Source organism: Haematobia irritans, chromosome 3 (assembly GCF_050003625.1).
Source record: "Haematobia irritans isolate KBUSLIRL chromosome 3, ASM5000362v1, whole genome shotgun sequence".
Taxonomy (NCBI): Eukaryota; Metazoa; Arthropoda; class Insecta; order Diptera; family Muscidae; genus Haematobia; species Haematobia irritans.
Genome location: NC_134399.1, coordinates 131,630,385 through 131,650,017, shown reverse-complemented (window position 1 = coordinate 131,650,017; position 19,633 = coordinate 131,630,385). Strand labels below are relative to the sequence as shown.

The following is a 19,633-nucleotide window of genomic DNA, read 5'->3' as shown; positions in this document are numbered from 1 at the left end:
GCATAGAAATAAAATTTTTTATAGAAATAAAATGTTGACAAAATTTTCTATAGAAATAAAATTTTTTATAGAAATAAAATTTTGACAAAATTTTCTATAGAAATAAAATTTTGCATAGAATAATAAAATTTTGACAAAATTTTATTTAGAAATAAAATTCTGAGAAAATTTTCTATTAAAATAAAATGTTGACAAAATTTTCTATAGAAATAGAAGATTTGAGTTTGGCAAAGGGAAAGAGATAGGCTTGCAAATTTGTTTAGGCAGTGGCCGACTATCAAACCTTTTTCAAGTGTAGTTCACTTTTATTCTGATAATTGGTTGATAGTTTTACTGCAAGTGGAATATGCTGATGAGGAATTTGGTAATTCCGAAACGTGCGTCCAAGGCCGTAGCCAGGATTTTAATTCGGCGGGGGGGGGGGGGGGGGGGTTCAACTTTAGAAAAAAATATTCATATAATCTCATGTGGAGAAAATTTTATTTATGCATAGGTATGTATACAATATTTTTATAATATTAAATTAAGCCGACGGGCTTTTTGGGCAGCAAATAAATCAATGACTTCTTCTGTCGGCACATTTATTCGGCGATGAACCGACATTAATGCCAATCCATTGAGTCTACTCCCGCTAGTCGAATTTCTAAGATACGTCTTTAATCTCTTCATTGTTGAAAATGAACGTTCGGATGAGCACGTACACACAAAAAAATTTCACGAAAATTTTTCCAATTAAAATTTTAATTGAGTTTTAAAAAATATTCAATTAAAAATTGAATTGATTTAACAAATTTGTTAATTGAAACAAACATCAATCACAAAAATAATAGTATCAACTAATTTTTTAAATGGATCAATTAACTTTTTAATTGACCTTCAATTAATTTTTTTAATTGATACTATCATTTCTGTGATTGAAGACATTTCAATTAAAAATTAATTGGATCAATTAATTTCGTGATTGAATCAGAAAAACATTTTTTGTGTGTAGTAACTGCAGGGATGGAAAATGCAGTACGAAAGTATTTTTTTCAATACTTTTTCACCCCGGTCATTGAGCTTAACATGGAATCGGGCAGCACTCAGTGATAAGAGAGAAGTTCACCACTGTGGTATCACAATGGACTGAATAGTCTAAGTGAGCCTGATACATCGGGCTGCCACATAACCTAACCTAACCTAACCCCGGTCAGTACCGTAGTACCCCCGCGAATGATTTAGTACCTTTTGTGTAGACATTTTTGAGTCGATATCAGATTTATGGTACAATAGCTTTGACAAAATATTTTAATATTTTGAGAAAGTCTTTATCAACCTTATTTGCTAATAGTCTTTTACAAATATGGCAAAACAGACATGTTCATGTGGGAAGAAAATCTCGATTTTGTAAAAGACATAGTCAAAAACAGGATTTTATTGAACTTCAAGAATGTTTTAGTCGAAAAAAGAATGCGATTCTATATTATCGATTTTTTATTTCGGTAGAAAATGTTGTCAAAATTTTATTTCTATATAGAATTTTTGCAAAATTTTATTTTTATAGAAAATTTTGTCAAAATTTTATTTCAATTGAAAAGTTTATAAAAATTTTATTTCTATAGGAAAATTTTGCAAAATTTTATTTCTATAGAAAAAATTTTGCAAAATTTTTTTCTATAGATTTTTTTTGCAAAATTTTATTTCTATAGAAAATTTTTCCAAAATGTTATTTCTATAGAAAATTTTTGCAAAATTTTATGTATATAGAAAATTTTGTCGAAATTTTATTTTCTTTAAAATTCAGTCTCTTGACAATAATCTTCCAGTGAAATTTTTGTTGAAATTTAGTAAAAAGTACCTTTCCGCTCAAAAAATACCTTTTTTGTACTTTCTTAAAAATTGTATTTTCCATCCCTGAGTAACTGGCAAAGTGACCAAAATTTTTAAAAGAATATGCACGTTTGGAAATATCTCTTTATTGCACTCTCCAAGTGCTTCCATCGCTGAATTAGGCAGGTTCTTTTCGCAGTTTTGCGCCATTTCATTTACACATGTGTGTTTGGCTGTTTCGTTGTTGTTGCTATGGCCAAACAAAGCGAGTCATGTTCACAAAAAGAACAACAAACACACATAAAAAGCAGAAATACATTTTCCAAAAATGAAATTTGTGGTGCGAGAACAAAAACAATTTGTTTTTTCGACCGTCGTTTGACGGGCTTTTCAACTAGTATTCTATGATTTGTGCAAGTTTTATAGGTAAGCGTTTTTCAAAATAAAACCTATGCAGCTAAAAATATATATTTCTTTATATAAAATTATTCATTCATTTCGGGGGGGTTTTGATCCCCCTCACCCCCCCCCCCTGAATACGGCCTTGCGTGCGTCCATTCAACCATCTTGCAGTCTATAGGGCTTTGCCCAAATAAATTTGACAAGCATACTTTTCCTCTGTTGGTTAAGCTACACTTGTAGTTTAGTCAATGCATGGTTTTAAGCTGAAATCAAAAACAACAATAATGATTGCAGAGAAACCAACAATAACAAACAAAACGAATAAAATGTTGACAAAATTTTCTATAGAAATAAAATTTTGACAAAATTTTCTATAGAAATAAAATGTTGACAAAATTTTCTATGGAAATAAAATTTTGCAAAAATTTTCCATAGAAATAAAATTTTGCACAAATTTTCTATGAAAAAGAAAAGAAATAAAATTTTCTATAAAAATTTAAATTTTGCAAAAATTTTCTATTGAAATAAAATTTTGACAATATAAAGTTTTGCAAACATTTTCAATAGAAATAAAGTCTTTGTACAAACGTCTCCGAAATAAATCTTTGTACAAACATCTCTCTTTTCCTTTGAGAGATGTTTGTAGAAAGATTTATTACGGCAAAAGCCGACTATCATAAACCTTTTTTCGGAAGGTTCAAGTGTGGTTTACTTTGGGTTTAGTGAACTGATTTTATTCTGATAATTGGTTGATAGTTTTGCTGCAAGTAGAGGATACTGATGAGGAATGTAGTTTAGTCAAGGCATGGTTTTAAACTGAAATCAAAAACAAAAATAATGAAATAATATTTTGCAAACATTTTCTATAGAAATAAATTTCTATTGAAATGCATTTTTACAAAAATTTTCTATAGCAATAAATTTTTGAAAAAAAATTTCGATATAAATAAAATTTTGTAAAAATGAAATTTGACAAAAATTTTCTATAGAAATAAAATTTTGTAAAAATTTTTATAGATATCAATTTTTGCAAAAATTTTCTATAGAAATAAAATTTTGTAAAATTTTTCTTTAGAAATAAAATTGTGCAAAAATTTTCTATAGACATAAAATGTTCCAAAGATTTTCTATTGAAATAAAATGTTGGCAAAATTTTCTATAGAAATAAAATTTCGACAAAAAATTTTTATAGAAATAAAATTTTCCAAAAATTTTCTATGGAAATAAAATTTTGCAAAAATTTTCTATAGAAATAAAATTTTCCAAAAAAAACGTAAATATTCCGTTTTCAAGTTCTATTCTAAACTTAACAATAAAAATGTGGAAGCGCAATGTATACTGATTTAGTTTCCTTACTTCTGTCAGTTGCAAATACCAAATCGACACAATAACTATGTAGGTTTGGAAGCCCAAAGTAATATCCATTTTTAATTAAAACAAAGTAAAATATATAAAAAATAGTATTAATTTTTATTCATTGTATTTATAGAGTTAAGTACATCATTTGTTCAGAAAAATGAAATTAGTATGATTAAAAAAAATGATTTCACTTACAATAGAGCTAGCAATATATTTTAAGCATTTTTATTTTAAATATAATGTTTATATCTGAAAAAGTCTTACAACTAAAACGCTGCGTGTGTGCATCGAAAAACATTAATATAAAAAATTGTTTACTTGATATTTACTTAATAATCATGGTGCTATTGAGATGTACTTATTTCCCATGATGATTTTAAAGATGTTTGAAAAAGCTGCCTGAATAAAATTGTTGATTCATAAATTTTCAAAATTTTTTAGTAACCATGGAAAAACAATAAAACAGCAAAACGTCTGCTGAAAATCCGTTTTTGCTAAAACAGATAATATTGTTGTCTCAATTTTCCCACAACATGGTTTAGTTTCGTTGAAATTAACAAACAAGGTCTAGGTCTGTAATATGTTAGATATATGTTGATAGCTAATAGAAACAAGTCTGCTAAACAGCAGTCGGTATACGGTGTTATATGTTTCCACTTCAGCCAACAAGGAATTTAACTTTTTTGTTTCTTTCAGCCAAACTGAGAAAAAATTTTGTTGTAAAATAGCTGATTATGTTTGCTATTTCAGCAAACAGTGACTGCTTTCCCTTTCTCAGCAGACTGTTTTAGCAGACTTTTCTGCTGTGTCTACTAACAATTTCTTTAAGTGTGGAATACGATGTAAACTAGTTTTGATTCTTAAAAAGTCGTTGGGTAACTTTTTACGTCTCAAAATTTAAAACTTGTAAGAAAGGCCTAGAATTACAAAACATATCAGTAAATATCCACTTGTGTTATTTAGATAGTTTTTCTATGGGTATACACTCATAGAAAAAAGACGGCCATTAAAAACAAACACTGACTGCTGTTTTACAGCGGAAAAAATATGCTCTTTTAGTTGTTTTTGTTTTTTGCTGAAACAGCAAACAATCTGCTATTTTGGAAAAGCAAACATACTGCTAAAAAAGACAGCTTAAAATCTAAAAATTGTAAGAAAAGCCAAGATGGATATTTGGTTTGTTCCAGTCAAATTGATTTTTTTTGTTTTTGGCAAATTGATATTTTGCACATTTTAAGTACACACAGCATGAAAATTAAATGTTTTCTGAAAAAGGTCCGCTTCTTTTTTGCGTTTTTTATGAATACGTATACAAATATATTTTGTTCGCTTCCATTGTTCTATAATAGCCCCTAAACTATATTTTTGGTTTGTTCCATTCAAATGGATTTTTTTTTGTTTTTGGCAAATTGATATTTTGGGGGGGGGGGGGTTTCCCCCCCCCAAAATTGGGGATATTTTTTCGAGGATGGGGAAGAAATTTCTGAGTTGGGGACTTCAGGATTTGGTGGGGAATTTCCATAAATTTGGGGATTTTTTTGATTTCAATAGAAAATGTTGCCAGAATTTTATGTCTATAGAAAATTTTGTCTAAATTTTTTTCTATATAGAAAATTTTGTCAAAATTTTATTTCCATAAATTTAACTAATTTTCTTTCCATAAAATTTTGTCAAAATTTTATTTCTATAGAAAATTTTCTCAAAATTATATTTCTACAGAAAATTTTGTCAAATTTTTTTTCTATAGAAAATTTTGTCGAAATTTTATTTCCATAGAAAATTATCTCAAAATTTTATTTCTATAGAAAATTTTGTCAAAATTTTATTTCTATAGAAAATTTTATCAAAATTTTATTTCTATAGAAAAGTTTCTCAATATTTTATTTTTATATAGAAAATGTGTCAAAATTTTATTTCTATATAGAAAAGTTTGTCAAAGTTTTATTTCTATATAAAAAATTTTGTCAAAATTTTATTTCTATAGAAAATGTCGTAAAAATTTTATTCCTATAGAAAAAAAATCAAAATGTTATTCCTATAGAAAATTTTTTCAAAATTTTATTCTATAGAAAATGTTGTCAAAATTTTATTTCTATAGAAAATTTTGTCAAAATTTTATTTCTATAGAAAATTTTGTCAAAATTTTATTTCTATATAGAAAATTTTGTCAAAATGTTATTTCTATAGAAAATTTTGTCAAAATGTTATTTCTATATAGAAAATTTTGTCAAAATTTTATTTCATAGAAAATTTTGCCAAAATTTTATTTCTATAGACAATTTTGTCAAAATTTTATTTCTATAGAAAATTTTGTCAAAATTTTATTTCTATAGAAAATTTTGTCAACATTTTATTTCTATAGAAAATTTTTTTTGTCAAAGTTTTATTTCTATATAAAAAATGTTGTCAACATTTTATTTCTATAGAAAATGTCATCAAAATTTTATTTCTATAGAAAATTTTGTCGAAATTTTATTTTTGTAGAAAATTTTGTCAAAATTTTATTTCTATAGAAAATTTTGACAAAATTTTATTTCTGTATAGCAATTATCTCAAAAAAAAATTTTTCTACATAGAAAATTTTATTTCATAGAAAATTTTGCCAAAATTTTATTTCTATAGACAATTTTGTCAAAATGTTATTTCTATATAGAAAATTTTGTCAAAATTTTATTTCATAGAAAATTTTGCCAAAATTTTATTTCTATAGACAATTTTGTCAAAATTTTATTTCTATAGAAAATTTTGTCAAAATTTTATTTCTATAGAAAATTGTGTCAAAATTTTATTTCTATAGAAAATTTTTTTTGTCAAAGTTTTATTTATATATAAAAAATGTTGTCAACATTTTATTTCTATAGAAAATGTCATCAAAATTTTATTTCTATAGAAAATTTTGTCGAAATTTTATTTTTGTAGAAAATTTTGTCAAAATTTTATTTTTGTAGAAAATTTTGTCAAAATTTTATTTCTATAGAAAATTTTGACAAAATTTTATTTCTGTATAGCAATTATCTCAAAAAAAATTTTTTCTACATAGAAAATTTTCTAAACATTTTTTTCTATATAGTAACTTTCCACAAAAATTTTGTCAAAATTTTATTTCTATAGAAAATTTTATCAAAATTTTATTTCTATAGAAAATTTTATTTCTGTATTGAAAATTATCTCAAAATTTTATTCCTATAGAAAATTTTGTCAAAATTGTATTTCTGTAGAAAATTTTGTCAAAATTTTATTTCTATAGAAAATTTTGTCAAAATTTTATTTCTATAGAAAATTTTGTCAAAATTTTATTTCTATAGAAAATTTTGTCAAATTTTTTTTTCTATAGAAAATTTTGTCAAAATTTTATTTCTGTATAGAAAATTATCTCAAAATTTTATTTCTATAGAAAATTTTGTCAAAATTTTATTTCTATAGAAAATTTTGTCAAAATTTTATTTCTATAGAAAATTTTGTCAAAATTTTATTTCTATAGAAAATTTTGTAAATTTTTTTTTATAGAAAATCAAAATTTCATTTCTATAGAAAATTTTGTCGAAATTTTATTTTTGTAGAAAATTTTGTCAAAATTTTATTTCTAAAGAAAATGTTGTCAAAATTTTATTTCTATAGAAAATTTTGTCAAAATTTTATTTCTATATAGAAAATTTTGTCAATATTTTATTTCTATAGAAAATTTTGTCAAAATTTTATTTCTATAGAAAATTTTGACAAAATTTTATTTCTGTATATAAAATTATCTCAAAAAAAAATTTTTTCTACATAGAACATTTTCTAAACATTTTTTTCTATATAGTTCCTTTTCACAAAAATGTTGTCAAAATTTTATTTCTATAGAAAGTTTTGTCAACATTTTATTTCTATAGAAAATTTTGTCAACATTTTATTTCTATAGAAAATTTTGTCAAAATTTTATTTCTATAGAAAATTTTGTCAAAATTTTATTTCTATAGAAAATTTTGTAAATTTTTTTTATAGAAAATCAAAATTTCATTTCTATAGAAAATTTTGTCGAAATTTTATTTTTGTAGAAAATTTTGTCAAAATTTTATTTCTATAGAAAATTTTGTCAAAATTTTATTTCTATATAGAAAATTTTGTCAATATTTTATTTCTATAGAAAATTTTGTCAAAATTTTATTTCTATATAGAAAATTTTGTCAAAATTTTATTTCTATAGAAAATTTTGACAAAATTTTATTTCTGTATAGAAAATTATCTCAAAAAAATTTTTTTTCTACATAGAACATTTTCTAAACATTTTTTTCTATATAGTTCCTTTTCACAAAAATGTTGTCAAAATTTTATTTCTATAGAAAATTTTGTCAAAATTTTATTTATAAAGGGTGATTCTTTTGAGGTTAGGATTTTCATGCATTAGTATTTGACAGATCACGTGGGATTTCAGACATGGTGTCAAAGAGAAAGATGCTCAGTATGCTTTGACATTTCATCATGAATAGACTTACTAACGAGCAACGCTTGCAAATCATTGAATTTTATTACCAAAATCAGTGTTCGGTTCGAAATGTGTTTCGCGCTTTACGTCCGATTTATGGTCTACATAATCGACCAAGTGAGCAAACAATTAATGCGATTGTGACCAAGTTTCGCACTCATTTTACTTTATTGGACATTAAACCAACCACACGAATGCGTACAGTGCGTACAGAAGAGAATATTGCGTCTGTTTCTGAGAGTGTTGCTGAAGACCGTGAAATGTCGATTCGTCGCCGTTCGCAGCAATTGGGTTTGTGTTATTCGACCACATGGAAGATTTTACGCAAAGATCTTGGTGTAAAACAGTATAAAATACAGCTCGTGCAAGAACTGAAGCCGAACGATCTGCCACAACGTCGAATTTTCAGTGAATGGGCCCTAGAAAAGTTGGCAGAAAATCCGCTTTTTTATCGACAAATTTTGTTCAGCAATGAGGCTCATTTCTGGTTGAATGGTTACGTAAATAAGCAAAATTGCCGCATTTGGAGTGAAGAGCAACCAGAAGCCGTTCAAGAACTGCCCATGCATCCCGAAAAATGCACTGTTTGGTGTGGTTTGTACGCTGGTGGAATCATTGGACCGTATTTTTTCAAAGATGCTGTTGGACGCAACGTTACGGTGAATGGCGATCGCTATCGTTCGATGCTAACAAACTTTTTGTTGCCAAAAATGGAAGAACTGAACTTGGTTGACATGTGGTTTCAACAAGATGGCGCTACATGCCACACAGCTCGCGATTCTATGGCCATTTTGAGGGAAAACTTCGGAGAACAATTCATCTCAAGAAATGGACCGGTAAGTTGGCCACCAAGATCATGCGATTTGACGCCTTTAGACTATTTTTTGTGGGGCTACGTCAAGTCTAAAGTCTACAGAAATAAGCCAGCAACTATTCCAGCTTTGGAAGACAACATTTCCGAAGAAATTCGGGCTATTCCGGCCGAAATGCTCGAAAAAGTTGCCCAAAATTGGACTTTCCGAATGGACCACCTAAGACGCAGCCGCGGTCAACATTTAAATGAAATTATCTTCAAAAAGTAAATGTCATGGACCAATCTAACGTTTCAAATAAAGAACCGATGAGATTTTGCAAATTTTATGCGTTTTTTTTAAAAAAAAAAGTTATCAAGCTCTTAACAAATCACCCTTTATATAGAAAATTTTGTCAAAATTTTATTTCTATAGAAAATTTTTGTCAAAATTTTATTTCTATAGAAAATTTTGTCAAAATTTTATTTCTATAGAAAATTTTATCAAAGATTTATTTCTATATAGAAAATTTTGTCAAAATTTTAATTCTATAGAAAATTATCACAAAATCTTCAACAATTTTACCAATCTACCAAGCAATAAAAAGATGTACCATTTCTGGTAAAATTCTACCGACTTGAGCAACGTGCCTACCACCTTATTTTAAGGGTGATTTGTTAAGAGCTTGATAACTTTTAAAAAAAAAAAACGCATAAAATTTGCAAAATCTCATCGGTTCTTTATTTGAAACGTTAGATTGGTCCATGACATTTACTTTTTGAAGATAATTTCATTTAAATGTTGACCGCGGCTGCGTCTTAGGTGGTCCATTCGGAAAGTCCAATTTTGGGCAACTTTTTCGAGCATTTCGGCCGGAATAGCCCGAATTTCTTCGGAAATGTTGTCTTCCAAAGCTGGAATAGTTGCTGGCTTATTTCTGTAGACTTTAGACTTGACGTAGCCCCACAAAAAATAGTCTAAAGGCGTCAAATCGCATGATCTTGGTGGCCAACTTACCGGTCCATTTCTTGAGATGAATTGTTCTCCGAAGTTTTCCCTCAAAATGGCCATAGAATCGCGAGCTGTGTGGCATCTAGCGCCATCTTGTTGATACCACATGTCAACCAAGTTCAGTTCTTCCATTTTTGGCAACAAAAAGTTTGTTAGCATCGAACGATAGCGATCGCCATTCACCGTAACGTTGCGTCCAACAGCATCTTTGAAAAAAATACGGTCCAATGATTCCACCAGCGTACAAACCACACCAAACAGTGCATTTTTCGGGATGCATGGGCAGTTCTTGAACGGCTTCTGGTTGCTCTTCACTCCAAATGCGGCAATTTTGCTTATTTACGTAACCATTCAACCAGAAATGAGCCTCATTGCTGAACAAAATTTGTCGATAAAAAAGCGGATTTTCTGCCAACTTTTCTAGGGCCCATTCACTGAAAATTCGACGTTGTGGCAGATCGTTCGGCTTCAGTTCTTGCACGAGCTGTATTTTATACTGTTTTACACCAAGATCTTTGCGTAAAATCTTCCATGTGGTCGAATAACACAAACCCAATTGCTGCGAACGGCGACGAATCGACATTTCACGGTCTTCAGCAACACTCTCAGAAACAGACGCAATATTCTCTTCTGTACGCACTGTACGCATTCGTGTGGTTGGTTTAATGTCCAATAAAGTAAAATGAGTGCGAAACTTGGTCACAATCGCATTAATTGTTTGCTCACTTGGTCGATTATGTAGACCATAAATCGGACGTAAAGCGCGAAACACATTTCGAACCGAACACTGATTTTGATAATAAAATTCAATGATTTGCAAGCGTTGCTCGTTAGTAAGTCTATTCATGATGAAATGTCAAAGCATACTGAGCATCTTTCTCTTTGACACCATGTCTGAAATCCCACGTGATCTGTCAAATACTAATGCATGAAAATCCTAACCTCAAAAGAATCACCCTTTACTAATTGAAGATTTAGAATTAAATTTTCGTTCACAAGGTGACAATTTTCATACCTCCAGCATTTGGAAGACGATCCCCACTTTATTGGTGTTGTGGTTCGAAATCCAGCTTGTTGGATTTGACAAAATGTTAATTTTTAAATTATTACTGATTGTCTACAGCAGCGCCTTTTGCTTTATTATTATTATTTTTTTTTTTTTTTTTCAAAAAAAAACTTGTCAAACATGTATTGGGGATTATTATGAGTAATTTAAGTTTAAATTTGGGATTTTTGGGGACGAAAACATCATAATTTGCCTGAAAAATACTGGCAACACTGACCCCAAACATGATTCAAGAGCAAAATCTTACTTTTTCACGGAAAACATGTAACATGTTTGTCGACACCACGTCATTTTTCGCAAATTATGTATCTGATTTCGGAAAGCATGTTATGTTTGGCGAGAAAAGAATATTTTTGCGACAAAAATGCTACATGATCGCCGTGAAAAAGTAAATATGTTTGAGGTGATCATATTCCATCTCTGGGTGTAGGCATTTCGCTATTTCAGCATATATGTATTTCTATGTATGGGAGTTTTTAGGTTTTTGTCCAAGATGATTTTACACACACATACACTAACACACAGCGTTACTCTTCGTTTTGTAGTTTCTTAGATTTTAATTTTTTTCACCATACCCGCTATATCATCTTTCCAACCTATTAACTTATCACCCAATTCATCGACATTTTCGACGACAACATCTCTAGTTTTCGATGCATATTTACCGACAGTCTTCCATGTTTCACTATGTTCAACATCCTCAATGACATCGACAATTGGTTCGAGGAGACTTCCACTTTGCTCCGCAGCCTTGGAGATATCAAAATCATTACAAATCAGAGCTTTAATTCTTTGCCAAAATCCAGCTTTAGTTGGAATGGTCGTAGGTGCAGCCGTTGTTGTTGTGGTCGTGTGATCAATATCTACACTTTTCGAATCGTAGATATTATTGTATAGACTTATACCTTCATCCATATGGGATTTTCCAAATACATTTTTCTTCCAATAGATGTCAATTGGTACATCACCTTCTTTGACAACACTGTAATCGTATTTTTTTCCAAGATTCCATAGATTGCCAGATGAATCCGAATTGAATAGAACATCATTTAATATTTCATCATTGAAGGATTCATGTCTCATGGGTAAGGCCTTTAACGAAGTGATGGTCATCGTTAAGAGAATCAATAGCAAAAGCAAAGGATAATTCTGAAATTATGAATAATTGAGTATCCAATTTAAGTAAACCAGGTTTTTTAAGTCGAAAATAAATATTTCCTACAGTTTCCATTTTGTCTCTGCTTAAGTTACTGGTACAACTGTCTTCGCCAGCTCTCACAATAAAACTATTTCCAAATTTTTCTATCATCTCGCCTTTTATTTAGAAAAATCTCGATTTTCCCAAAAGGGATTTTCCTTAGAAATTTTCCCAACTCTGACACTTAAGTTAGCACATTAAAATTCCATTGGCATTTCAATAGCATAATAAAACTAAATCCTCTTTCCATTCCAGGTACTACTGGTTCGGGTTTGTATCAATCTACCTGCGAAGCCAACAACATGGTCGACGACTACACTGATCCCGTTGCTGTGTGCAATGTGAGCGATTTGCAGGAGCATGAAATGAAACAATTCGAATTCAATGAGAATACCAAGGTCTTAATTGTCAAACAAAAGGATCAAATCAAAGCCATTGGCAATAAGTGTACCCATTATGGTGCCCCCTTACATACGGGTGTATTGGGTGATGGCCGTGTCCGTTGTCCTTGGCATGGAGCCTGTTTCAGTATCGATACAGGAGATATTGAAGATTTCCCAGGTCTTGATTCCTTGCCATGCTATAAGGTTGAGGTCGAATCCAGTGGCCAAGTTATGATTCGGGCCAAACGTAAGGATCTGGAGAATTCTCGTCGTCTAAAGGATATGGTAAAACGTGATCCCAACGACAATCGTTGTTATGTGGTTGTTGGTGGTGGCCCTGCCGGTGCTGTATGTGCTGAAACTTTGCGTCAAGAAGGATTTACCGGACGTCTGGTTATGGTCTGCAAGGAACAATATTTACCCTATGATCGTGTTAAACTGTCCAAGATCAGTGATGCTCAAATTGAAACTTTACAATTCCGCAAACCCGAATTCTATAATGAATATGGTATTGAAACTCTAATGGGTGTTGCCGCCACCAAAATGAGTTGTGATGAGAAAATGTTGTATCTTTCGAATGACACCACCTTGAAGTATGATAAAATTTTCATTGCAACTGGTTGTACGGCAAGCAAGCCTCGCATAAATGGTTCGAATTTGAATGGTGTCATGGTCGTTCGAGAATATGAAGATGTTAAGGAGATCAGTAAGCTCATAAAACCTGAGAGTAACTTGGTGTGTTTGGGTTCCAGTTTTATTGCCTTGGAAGCTGCCCAGAGTTGGGCTAAAAAAGTTAAGAGTGTAAGTAAAATATTTGATAGAAACAAAAATTTTGACAAATTTTTTTATAGAAATAACATTTTTACAAAATTTTCTATAGAAATAAAATGTTGACAAAATTTTCTATAGAAATAAAATATTGACAAATTTTTCTATCGATATAAAATTTTGACTAAATTTTTTATAGATATAAAATTTTGGAAAAATAAAATTTAGACAAAAATTTCTATAAAAATAAAATTTTGATAAAATTTCCTATGGAAATAAAATTTTGACAAAATTTTCTGTAGAAATACACTTTTGACAAAATTTTCTATAGAAATAAAATTTTCCCATAAAAATAACATTTTGATAAATTTTTCTATAGAAATAAATTTTGACTACATTTTCTATAAAAATAAAATTTTGACAAAATTTTCTATAGAAAAAATTTTGACAACATTTTTTATAAAAATAAAATTTTGAGAAAATTTTCTATAAAAATAAAATTTTGTGGAAATTTTCTATAGAAATAAAATTTTGACAAAATTTCCTATTGAAATAAAATTTTGACAAAATTTTCTATAGAAAAAAATTTTGACAAAATTTTTTATAGAAATAAAATTTTGAGAAAATTTTCTATAAAAATAAAATTTGGACAAAATTTTCTTCAGAAATAAAATTTTGTTGAAATTTTCTATAGAAATTAAATTTTGACAAAATTTCCTATAGAAATAAAATTTTGTCGAAATTTTCTATAGAAATAAAATTTTGACAAAATTTTCTATAGAAATAAAATTTTGACAAAATTTTCTATAGAAATATAATTTTGACAAAATTTTCTATAGATGAAAAATTTTGACAAAATTGTCTATAGATGAAAAATGTTGACAAAATTGTCTATAGATGAAAAATTTTGCAAATTTCCTACAGAAATAAAATTTTGCAAATTTCCTATAGAAATAAAATTTTGAGAAAATTTTCTCTAAAAATAAAATTTTGAAAAAATTTTCTATAGGAATAAAATTTTGACAAAATCTCCTATAGAAATAAAATTTTGACAAAATTCTCTATCGCAAAAATTTTGACAAATTTTCTTCTATAGAAATAAAATCTGGACAAAATTTTCTTCAGAAATAAAATTTTGACAATATTTCCTATAGAAATAAAATTTTGACAAAATTTCTTATATAAATAAAATTTTGACAAAATTTCATATAGAAATAAAATTTTTTTGAAATTTTCTATAGAAATAAAATTTTTTCAAAATTTTCCATAGAAATAAAATGTTGAGAAAATTTTCTCTAAAAATAAAATTATGAGAAAATTTTCTATAGAAATCAAATTTTGAAAAAATTTCCTATAGAAATAAAATTTTGGCAAAATTTTTTATAGAAATAAAATTTAGCAAAATGTTTTAGAAATAAAATTTTGACAAGATGTTTTATAGAAATAAAATATTGAAAAAATTTTCTACATAAATAAAATTTTCTATAGAAATAAAATTTCCTATGAAAATAAAATTTTGATAAATTTTTCTATAGAAATAAATTTTGAATAAATTTTCTATAAAAATAAAATTTTGACAACATTTTCTATAGAAAAAAATTTTGACAAAATATTTTATAAAAATAAAATTTGGACAAAATTTTCTTCAGAAATAAAGTTTTGTGGAAATTTTCTATGGAAATAAAATTTGGACAAAATTTCCTATAGAAAAAAATTTTGTTGAAATATTCTATAGAAATAAAATGTTGACAAAATTTTCTAAGAACCAAAATTTTGTCGAAATTTTCTATAGACTTAAAATGTTGACAAAATTTTATATAGAAATAAAATTTTGACAAAATTTCTTATATAAATAAAATTTTGACAAAATTTTCTATAGAAATAAAATTTTGACAAAATATTTTATAGAAATAAAATTTTGACAAAATTTTCTATAGAAATAAAATTTTGACAAAATTTTCCATAGATGAAAAATTTTGACAAAATTTTCTATAGATGAAAAATTTTGCATATTTCCTATAGAAATAAAATTTTGCAAATTTCCTATAGAAATAAAATTTTGACAAAATTTTCCATAGAAATAAACTTTTGACAAAATTTTCCATAGAAATAAAATTTTGACAAAATTTTCTCTAAAAATAAAATTTTGAAAAAATTTTCTATAGAAATAAAATTGTGACAAAATCTCCCATAGAAATAAAATTTTGACAAAATTCTCTATCGAAAAAATGTTGACAAATTTTTTTATAAAAAGAAAATTTTGAGAAAATTTTCTATAGAAATAAAATCTGGACAAAATTTTCTTCTGAAATAAAATTTTGACAATATTTCCTATAGAAATAAAATTTTGACAAAATTTTGTATAGACATAAAATTTTGACAAAATTTCATATAGAAATAAAATTTTTTCGAAATTTACTATAGAAATAAAATTTTTTCGAAATTTTCTATAGAAATAAAATTTTGACAAAATTTTCTATAGAAATAAAATTTTGACAAAATTTTCTATAGAAATAAAATTTTGACAAAATTTTCCATAGAAATAAAATTTTGAGAAAATTTTCTATAGAAATCAAATTTTGACAAAATTTCCTAGAGAAATAAAATTTTGACAAAATTTTTTATAGAAATAAATTTTTGACAAAATTTTTTTATAGAAATAAAATTTTAACAAAATGTTTAAGAAATAAAAGTTTGACAAAATGTTTTATAGAAATAAAATTTTGACATTTTCTATAGAACTAAAATTTTTAAAAATTTTCTACATAAATAAAATTTTGACAAAATTTTCTGTAGAAATAAAATTTTGACAAAATTTTCTATAGAAATAAAATTCTGACCAAATTTTCTATATACATAAAATTTTGACCAAATTTTCTATATACATAAAATTTTGACCAAATTTTCTATATACATAACATTTTGACAAAATTTTCTATATACATAAAATTTTGACAAAATTTTCTATATACATAAAATTTTGACAAAATTTTCTATATACACAAAATTTTGACAAAATTTTCTTTATATCTATAGAAAATTTTGTGAAAATTTTCTATATACATAAAATACATAAAAATATAGAAATAAAATTTTGACAAAATTCTCTATAGAAATAAAATTTGGACAAAATTTCCTATGGAAATAAAATTTTAACAAAATTTTCTATAGAAATAAAATTTGGATAATACACGTCAAAATAGTTTCTTTCAATTTATTAAACTTGTTCATAAATTGGCGGTCGAAAGAGTAATATTAAAAAGTAAGAAGAAGAGTAGCTTATGTAATGATGTTATAAACTTGAGTAATGGTTACTGAATAATTGATAAAATATTCGATGTCAAATATAAGAGAAATACAATTTTGACAAAATAATTGGGAAATAAAATTTTGGGAAATTTTTCTATAGAAATAAAATTTTGGGAAATAAAAGTTTTATTGTTGTAATAATAAGAGTAATGGAGGAAAAATGTGTTTTCCAAATTTATTTGATTTTTTTTTTGTTTGTATAGATTTGTTGTAAAATTTTCTTCAAAGTTTGGTAGATTATTTTTGCACGAGTGACAACAGTGAAATCGAAAGTGTACATTTTCCGTTGACCTTTTTGGCAAGTAAACCCATCCATTTTTATACCCTGCGCCACACTGTGGAACATGGTATTATAAGTTAGTGCATATGTTTGCAACACCCAGAAGGAGACGAGATAGACACATGGTGTATTTGGCAAAAATGCTCAGGGTGGGCTCCTGAGTCGATATAGCCATGTCCGTCTGTCCGTGAACACATTTTTGTAATCAAAGTTCAGGACGTAGTTTTATTCCAATCGACTTCAAATTAGGCACAAGTTGTGTTTTGGCTTTAGATATAGCTCCCATATACATCTTTCGCCCGACATGGACTAATACGGTCCCAGAAGCCAGAGTTTTACCCCAATTTGGTTGAAATTTTGCACTAGGAGTACAATTAGTAGTGTAGACAAGTGTGCCAAGTTTTATTGAAATCGGTTCAGATTTAGATATAGCTCCCATATATATCGTTCGCCCGATTTACACTCATATGACCACAGTGGCCAATCTTTTACTCCGATTTAATTGAAATTTTGCACAGAGAGTAGAATTAGCATTGTATTTAGCTATGTATGCCAAATTTGGTTGAAATCGGTTCGGATTTAGATATAGCTTCCGCCCGATTTACACTCATATGACCACAGAGGCCTATTTTTTGCACCGATTTAGATGAAACTTTGCACAGGGAGTAGAATTTGGTTGAAATCGGTTCAGATTTAGATATAGCTCCCATATATATGTTTTTCTGATTTCGACAAAAAATGGTCAAAATACCAACATTTTCCTTGCAAAATCGCCACTGCTTAGTCGAAAAGTTGTAAAAATGACTCTAATTTTCCTAAACTTCTAATACATATATATTGAGCGATAAATCATAAATAAACTTTTGCGAAGTTTCCTTAAAATTGCTTCAGATTTAAGTGTTTCCCATATTTTTTACTAACATTGTGTTCCACCCTAGTGCATTAGCCGACTTAAATTTTGAGTCTATAGATTTTGTAGAAGTCTATCAAATTCTGTCCAGATCGAGTGATATTTAAATGTATGTATTTGGGGCAAACCTTTATATATAGCCCCCCAACACAATTGACGGATGTGATATAGTATCGAAAATTTAGATCTACAAAGTGGTGCAGGGTATAATATAGTCGGCCCCGCCCGACTTTAGACTTTCCTTACTTGTTTTTTATTTACAAACTGGTCACTTTCGTGCAAGCGAAGTGAATCACCAATCGAAAGTGAGTTTTTCGAAGTTGAAAAATTCAGATATATCCCGGCATAATTGAACGGGTTTACCAACATACGATTGAAAACTGTTTTGGGATTCTAACTATGTTCGGGACTTGTTAACCATTGCCCCACGGTGGTGATTACCGTCTTGCATAGCCCTTGAACAAAAAATCGAATATTATAAAATATATATTTTTTACCATATAATACTAAACACATTTCTCTTCTTTTTCTTTTCTTCTTATTAGGTTACTCTGATCTCACGCACAGAGGTGCCCCTGATGGCTAGTTTTGGTCCTGTGGTGGGCGAACGTGTTTTACGCTTATTCCGTGATCAAGGTGTCAATGCCATAATGAATAGTGGCATTGTGGACATATTAGGCGACAGTGATAACAATGTCAATGAAGTTGTACTCAAGGATGGTACTAAATTACCATGTGACGTCCTCATCATGGGCACTGGATCAAAATTCAATACAGATTTCCTTATTGGTTCTGGTCTGCCACTAAATCATAATGGATCCATTGATACCGATTTGAATCTAAAGACATTGGTCGATGATGTCTATGTAGGTGGTGATATTGCCAATGCCCCCGTATATTCGCACAATCAAGAGCGTGCCACAATTGGCCATTATCAATTGGCTCAATATCATGGTCGTATAGCTGCCCTTAATATGGCTGGAAAGTATATGGAAGAATTACGAGCTGTACCATTCTTCTTTACCATGTTGTTTGGTAAAGGTTTCCGTTATGCTGGCTATGGACAATATAGTGATGTGGTCATCGAGGGTGATTTGGAAAATTTGAAATTTGTTGCCTATTTTGTGAACGATGATGATAAGGTTGTTGCTGTAGCTTCTTGTGGACGTGATCCTATTGTTGCCCAATTTGCTGAATTGCAGAGTCAAGGAAAATCATTGCATCGTAAAGATTTGGAGGACCCAAGTGATCCAGTGGCGTGGACAAAAAAATTACACCTGGTGGCTAAATGTCATTGAATCAGTTGTAGCATTTAAGCCATTATTATTATCCGTCTATGTCTAATATCTAATAAATATTTGTTTATTATTAATAAATACAAAAAATAGATGCTTTTTTAGAAACAATATGTACCTACCTATGTATGCCTGTTTATACATATAAAAATGTGGATCATTCTTATTTATATTTTTTATGTGTATTTTATAAAATATTTAAATACTTAAATTGTTATTACATATACATATATAGTATTTGTCAATACCATAATATAGAAAGCTATTGTTTTGATATTACGAAGAATGTAGGCTTCGGGAAACAACACACCCAAAGAAATTTGGAATATAAACAATGACTGCTTTACCTTTTTCAGCTGACATTTGGCTGTTTTAGCAGACTTTTCTGCTGTATTTACTAACAAATGTTATTAGTTGTTTATGATAAACCATGAACGTTATAGTTTCTCAGGAACGAAATTTTAGAATTCAGCTTGACGCTAACAATTTTTTTTCATGACAAATAAAACAATATTAGATACATTCTTTGCATCGCTTCTCATGAATTAAGCAAATACCTTTTAAAAAGCTAAAATTTTGTTTCTCTC

The 19,633-nt window shown here is 28.1% G+C and overlaps 1 protein-coding gene across 6 annotated transcripts in view; it reads left to right on the top strand.

The window, feature by feature from the left end:
* Positions 1-19,307, top strand: part of LOC142227924 (apoptosis-inducing factor 3) — a 45,630-nt gene extending 26,323 nt beyond the window's left edge. For 5 of the 6 annotated variants that reach the window (XM_075298151.1, XM_075298150.1, XM_075298154.1 and 2 more), the window contains 2 exons: positions 12,357-13,285; positions 18,297-19,307. In XM_075298151.1, coding sequence (XP_075154266.1) covers positions 12,357-13,285; positions 18,297-19,049 — 1,682 coding nt within the window. In that variant the 3' untranslated portion in view covers positions 19,050-19,307. Of the gene's footprint in view, positions 1-12,153; positions 12,290-12,356; positions 13,286-18,296 lie in introns of those variants that run through there. The other variant, XM_075298155.1, reaches the window with a different exon arrangement.
* Positions 19,308-19,633: the final 326 nt, after the last annotated feature.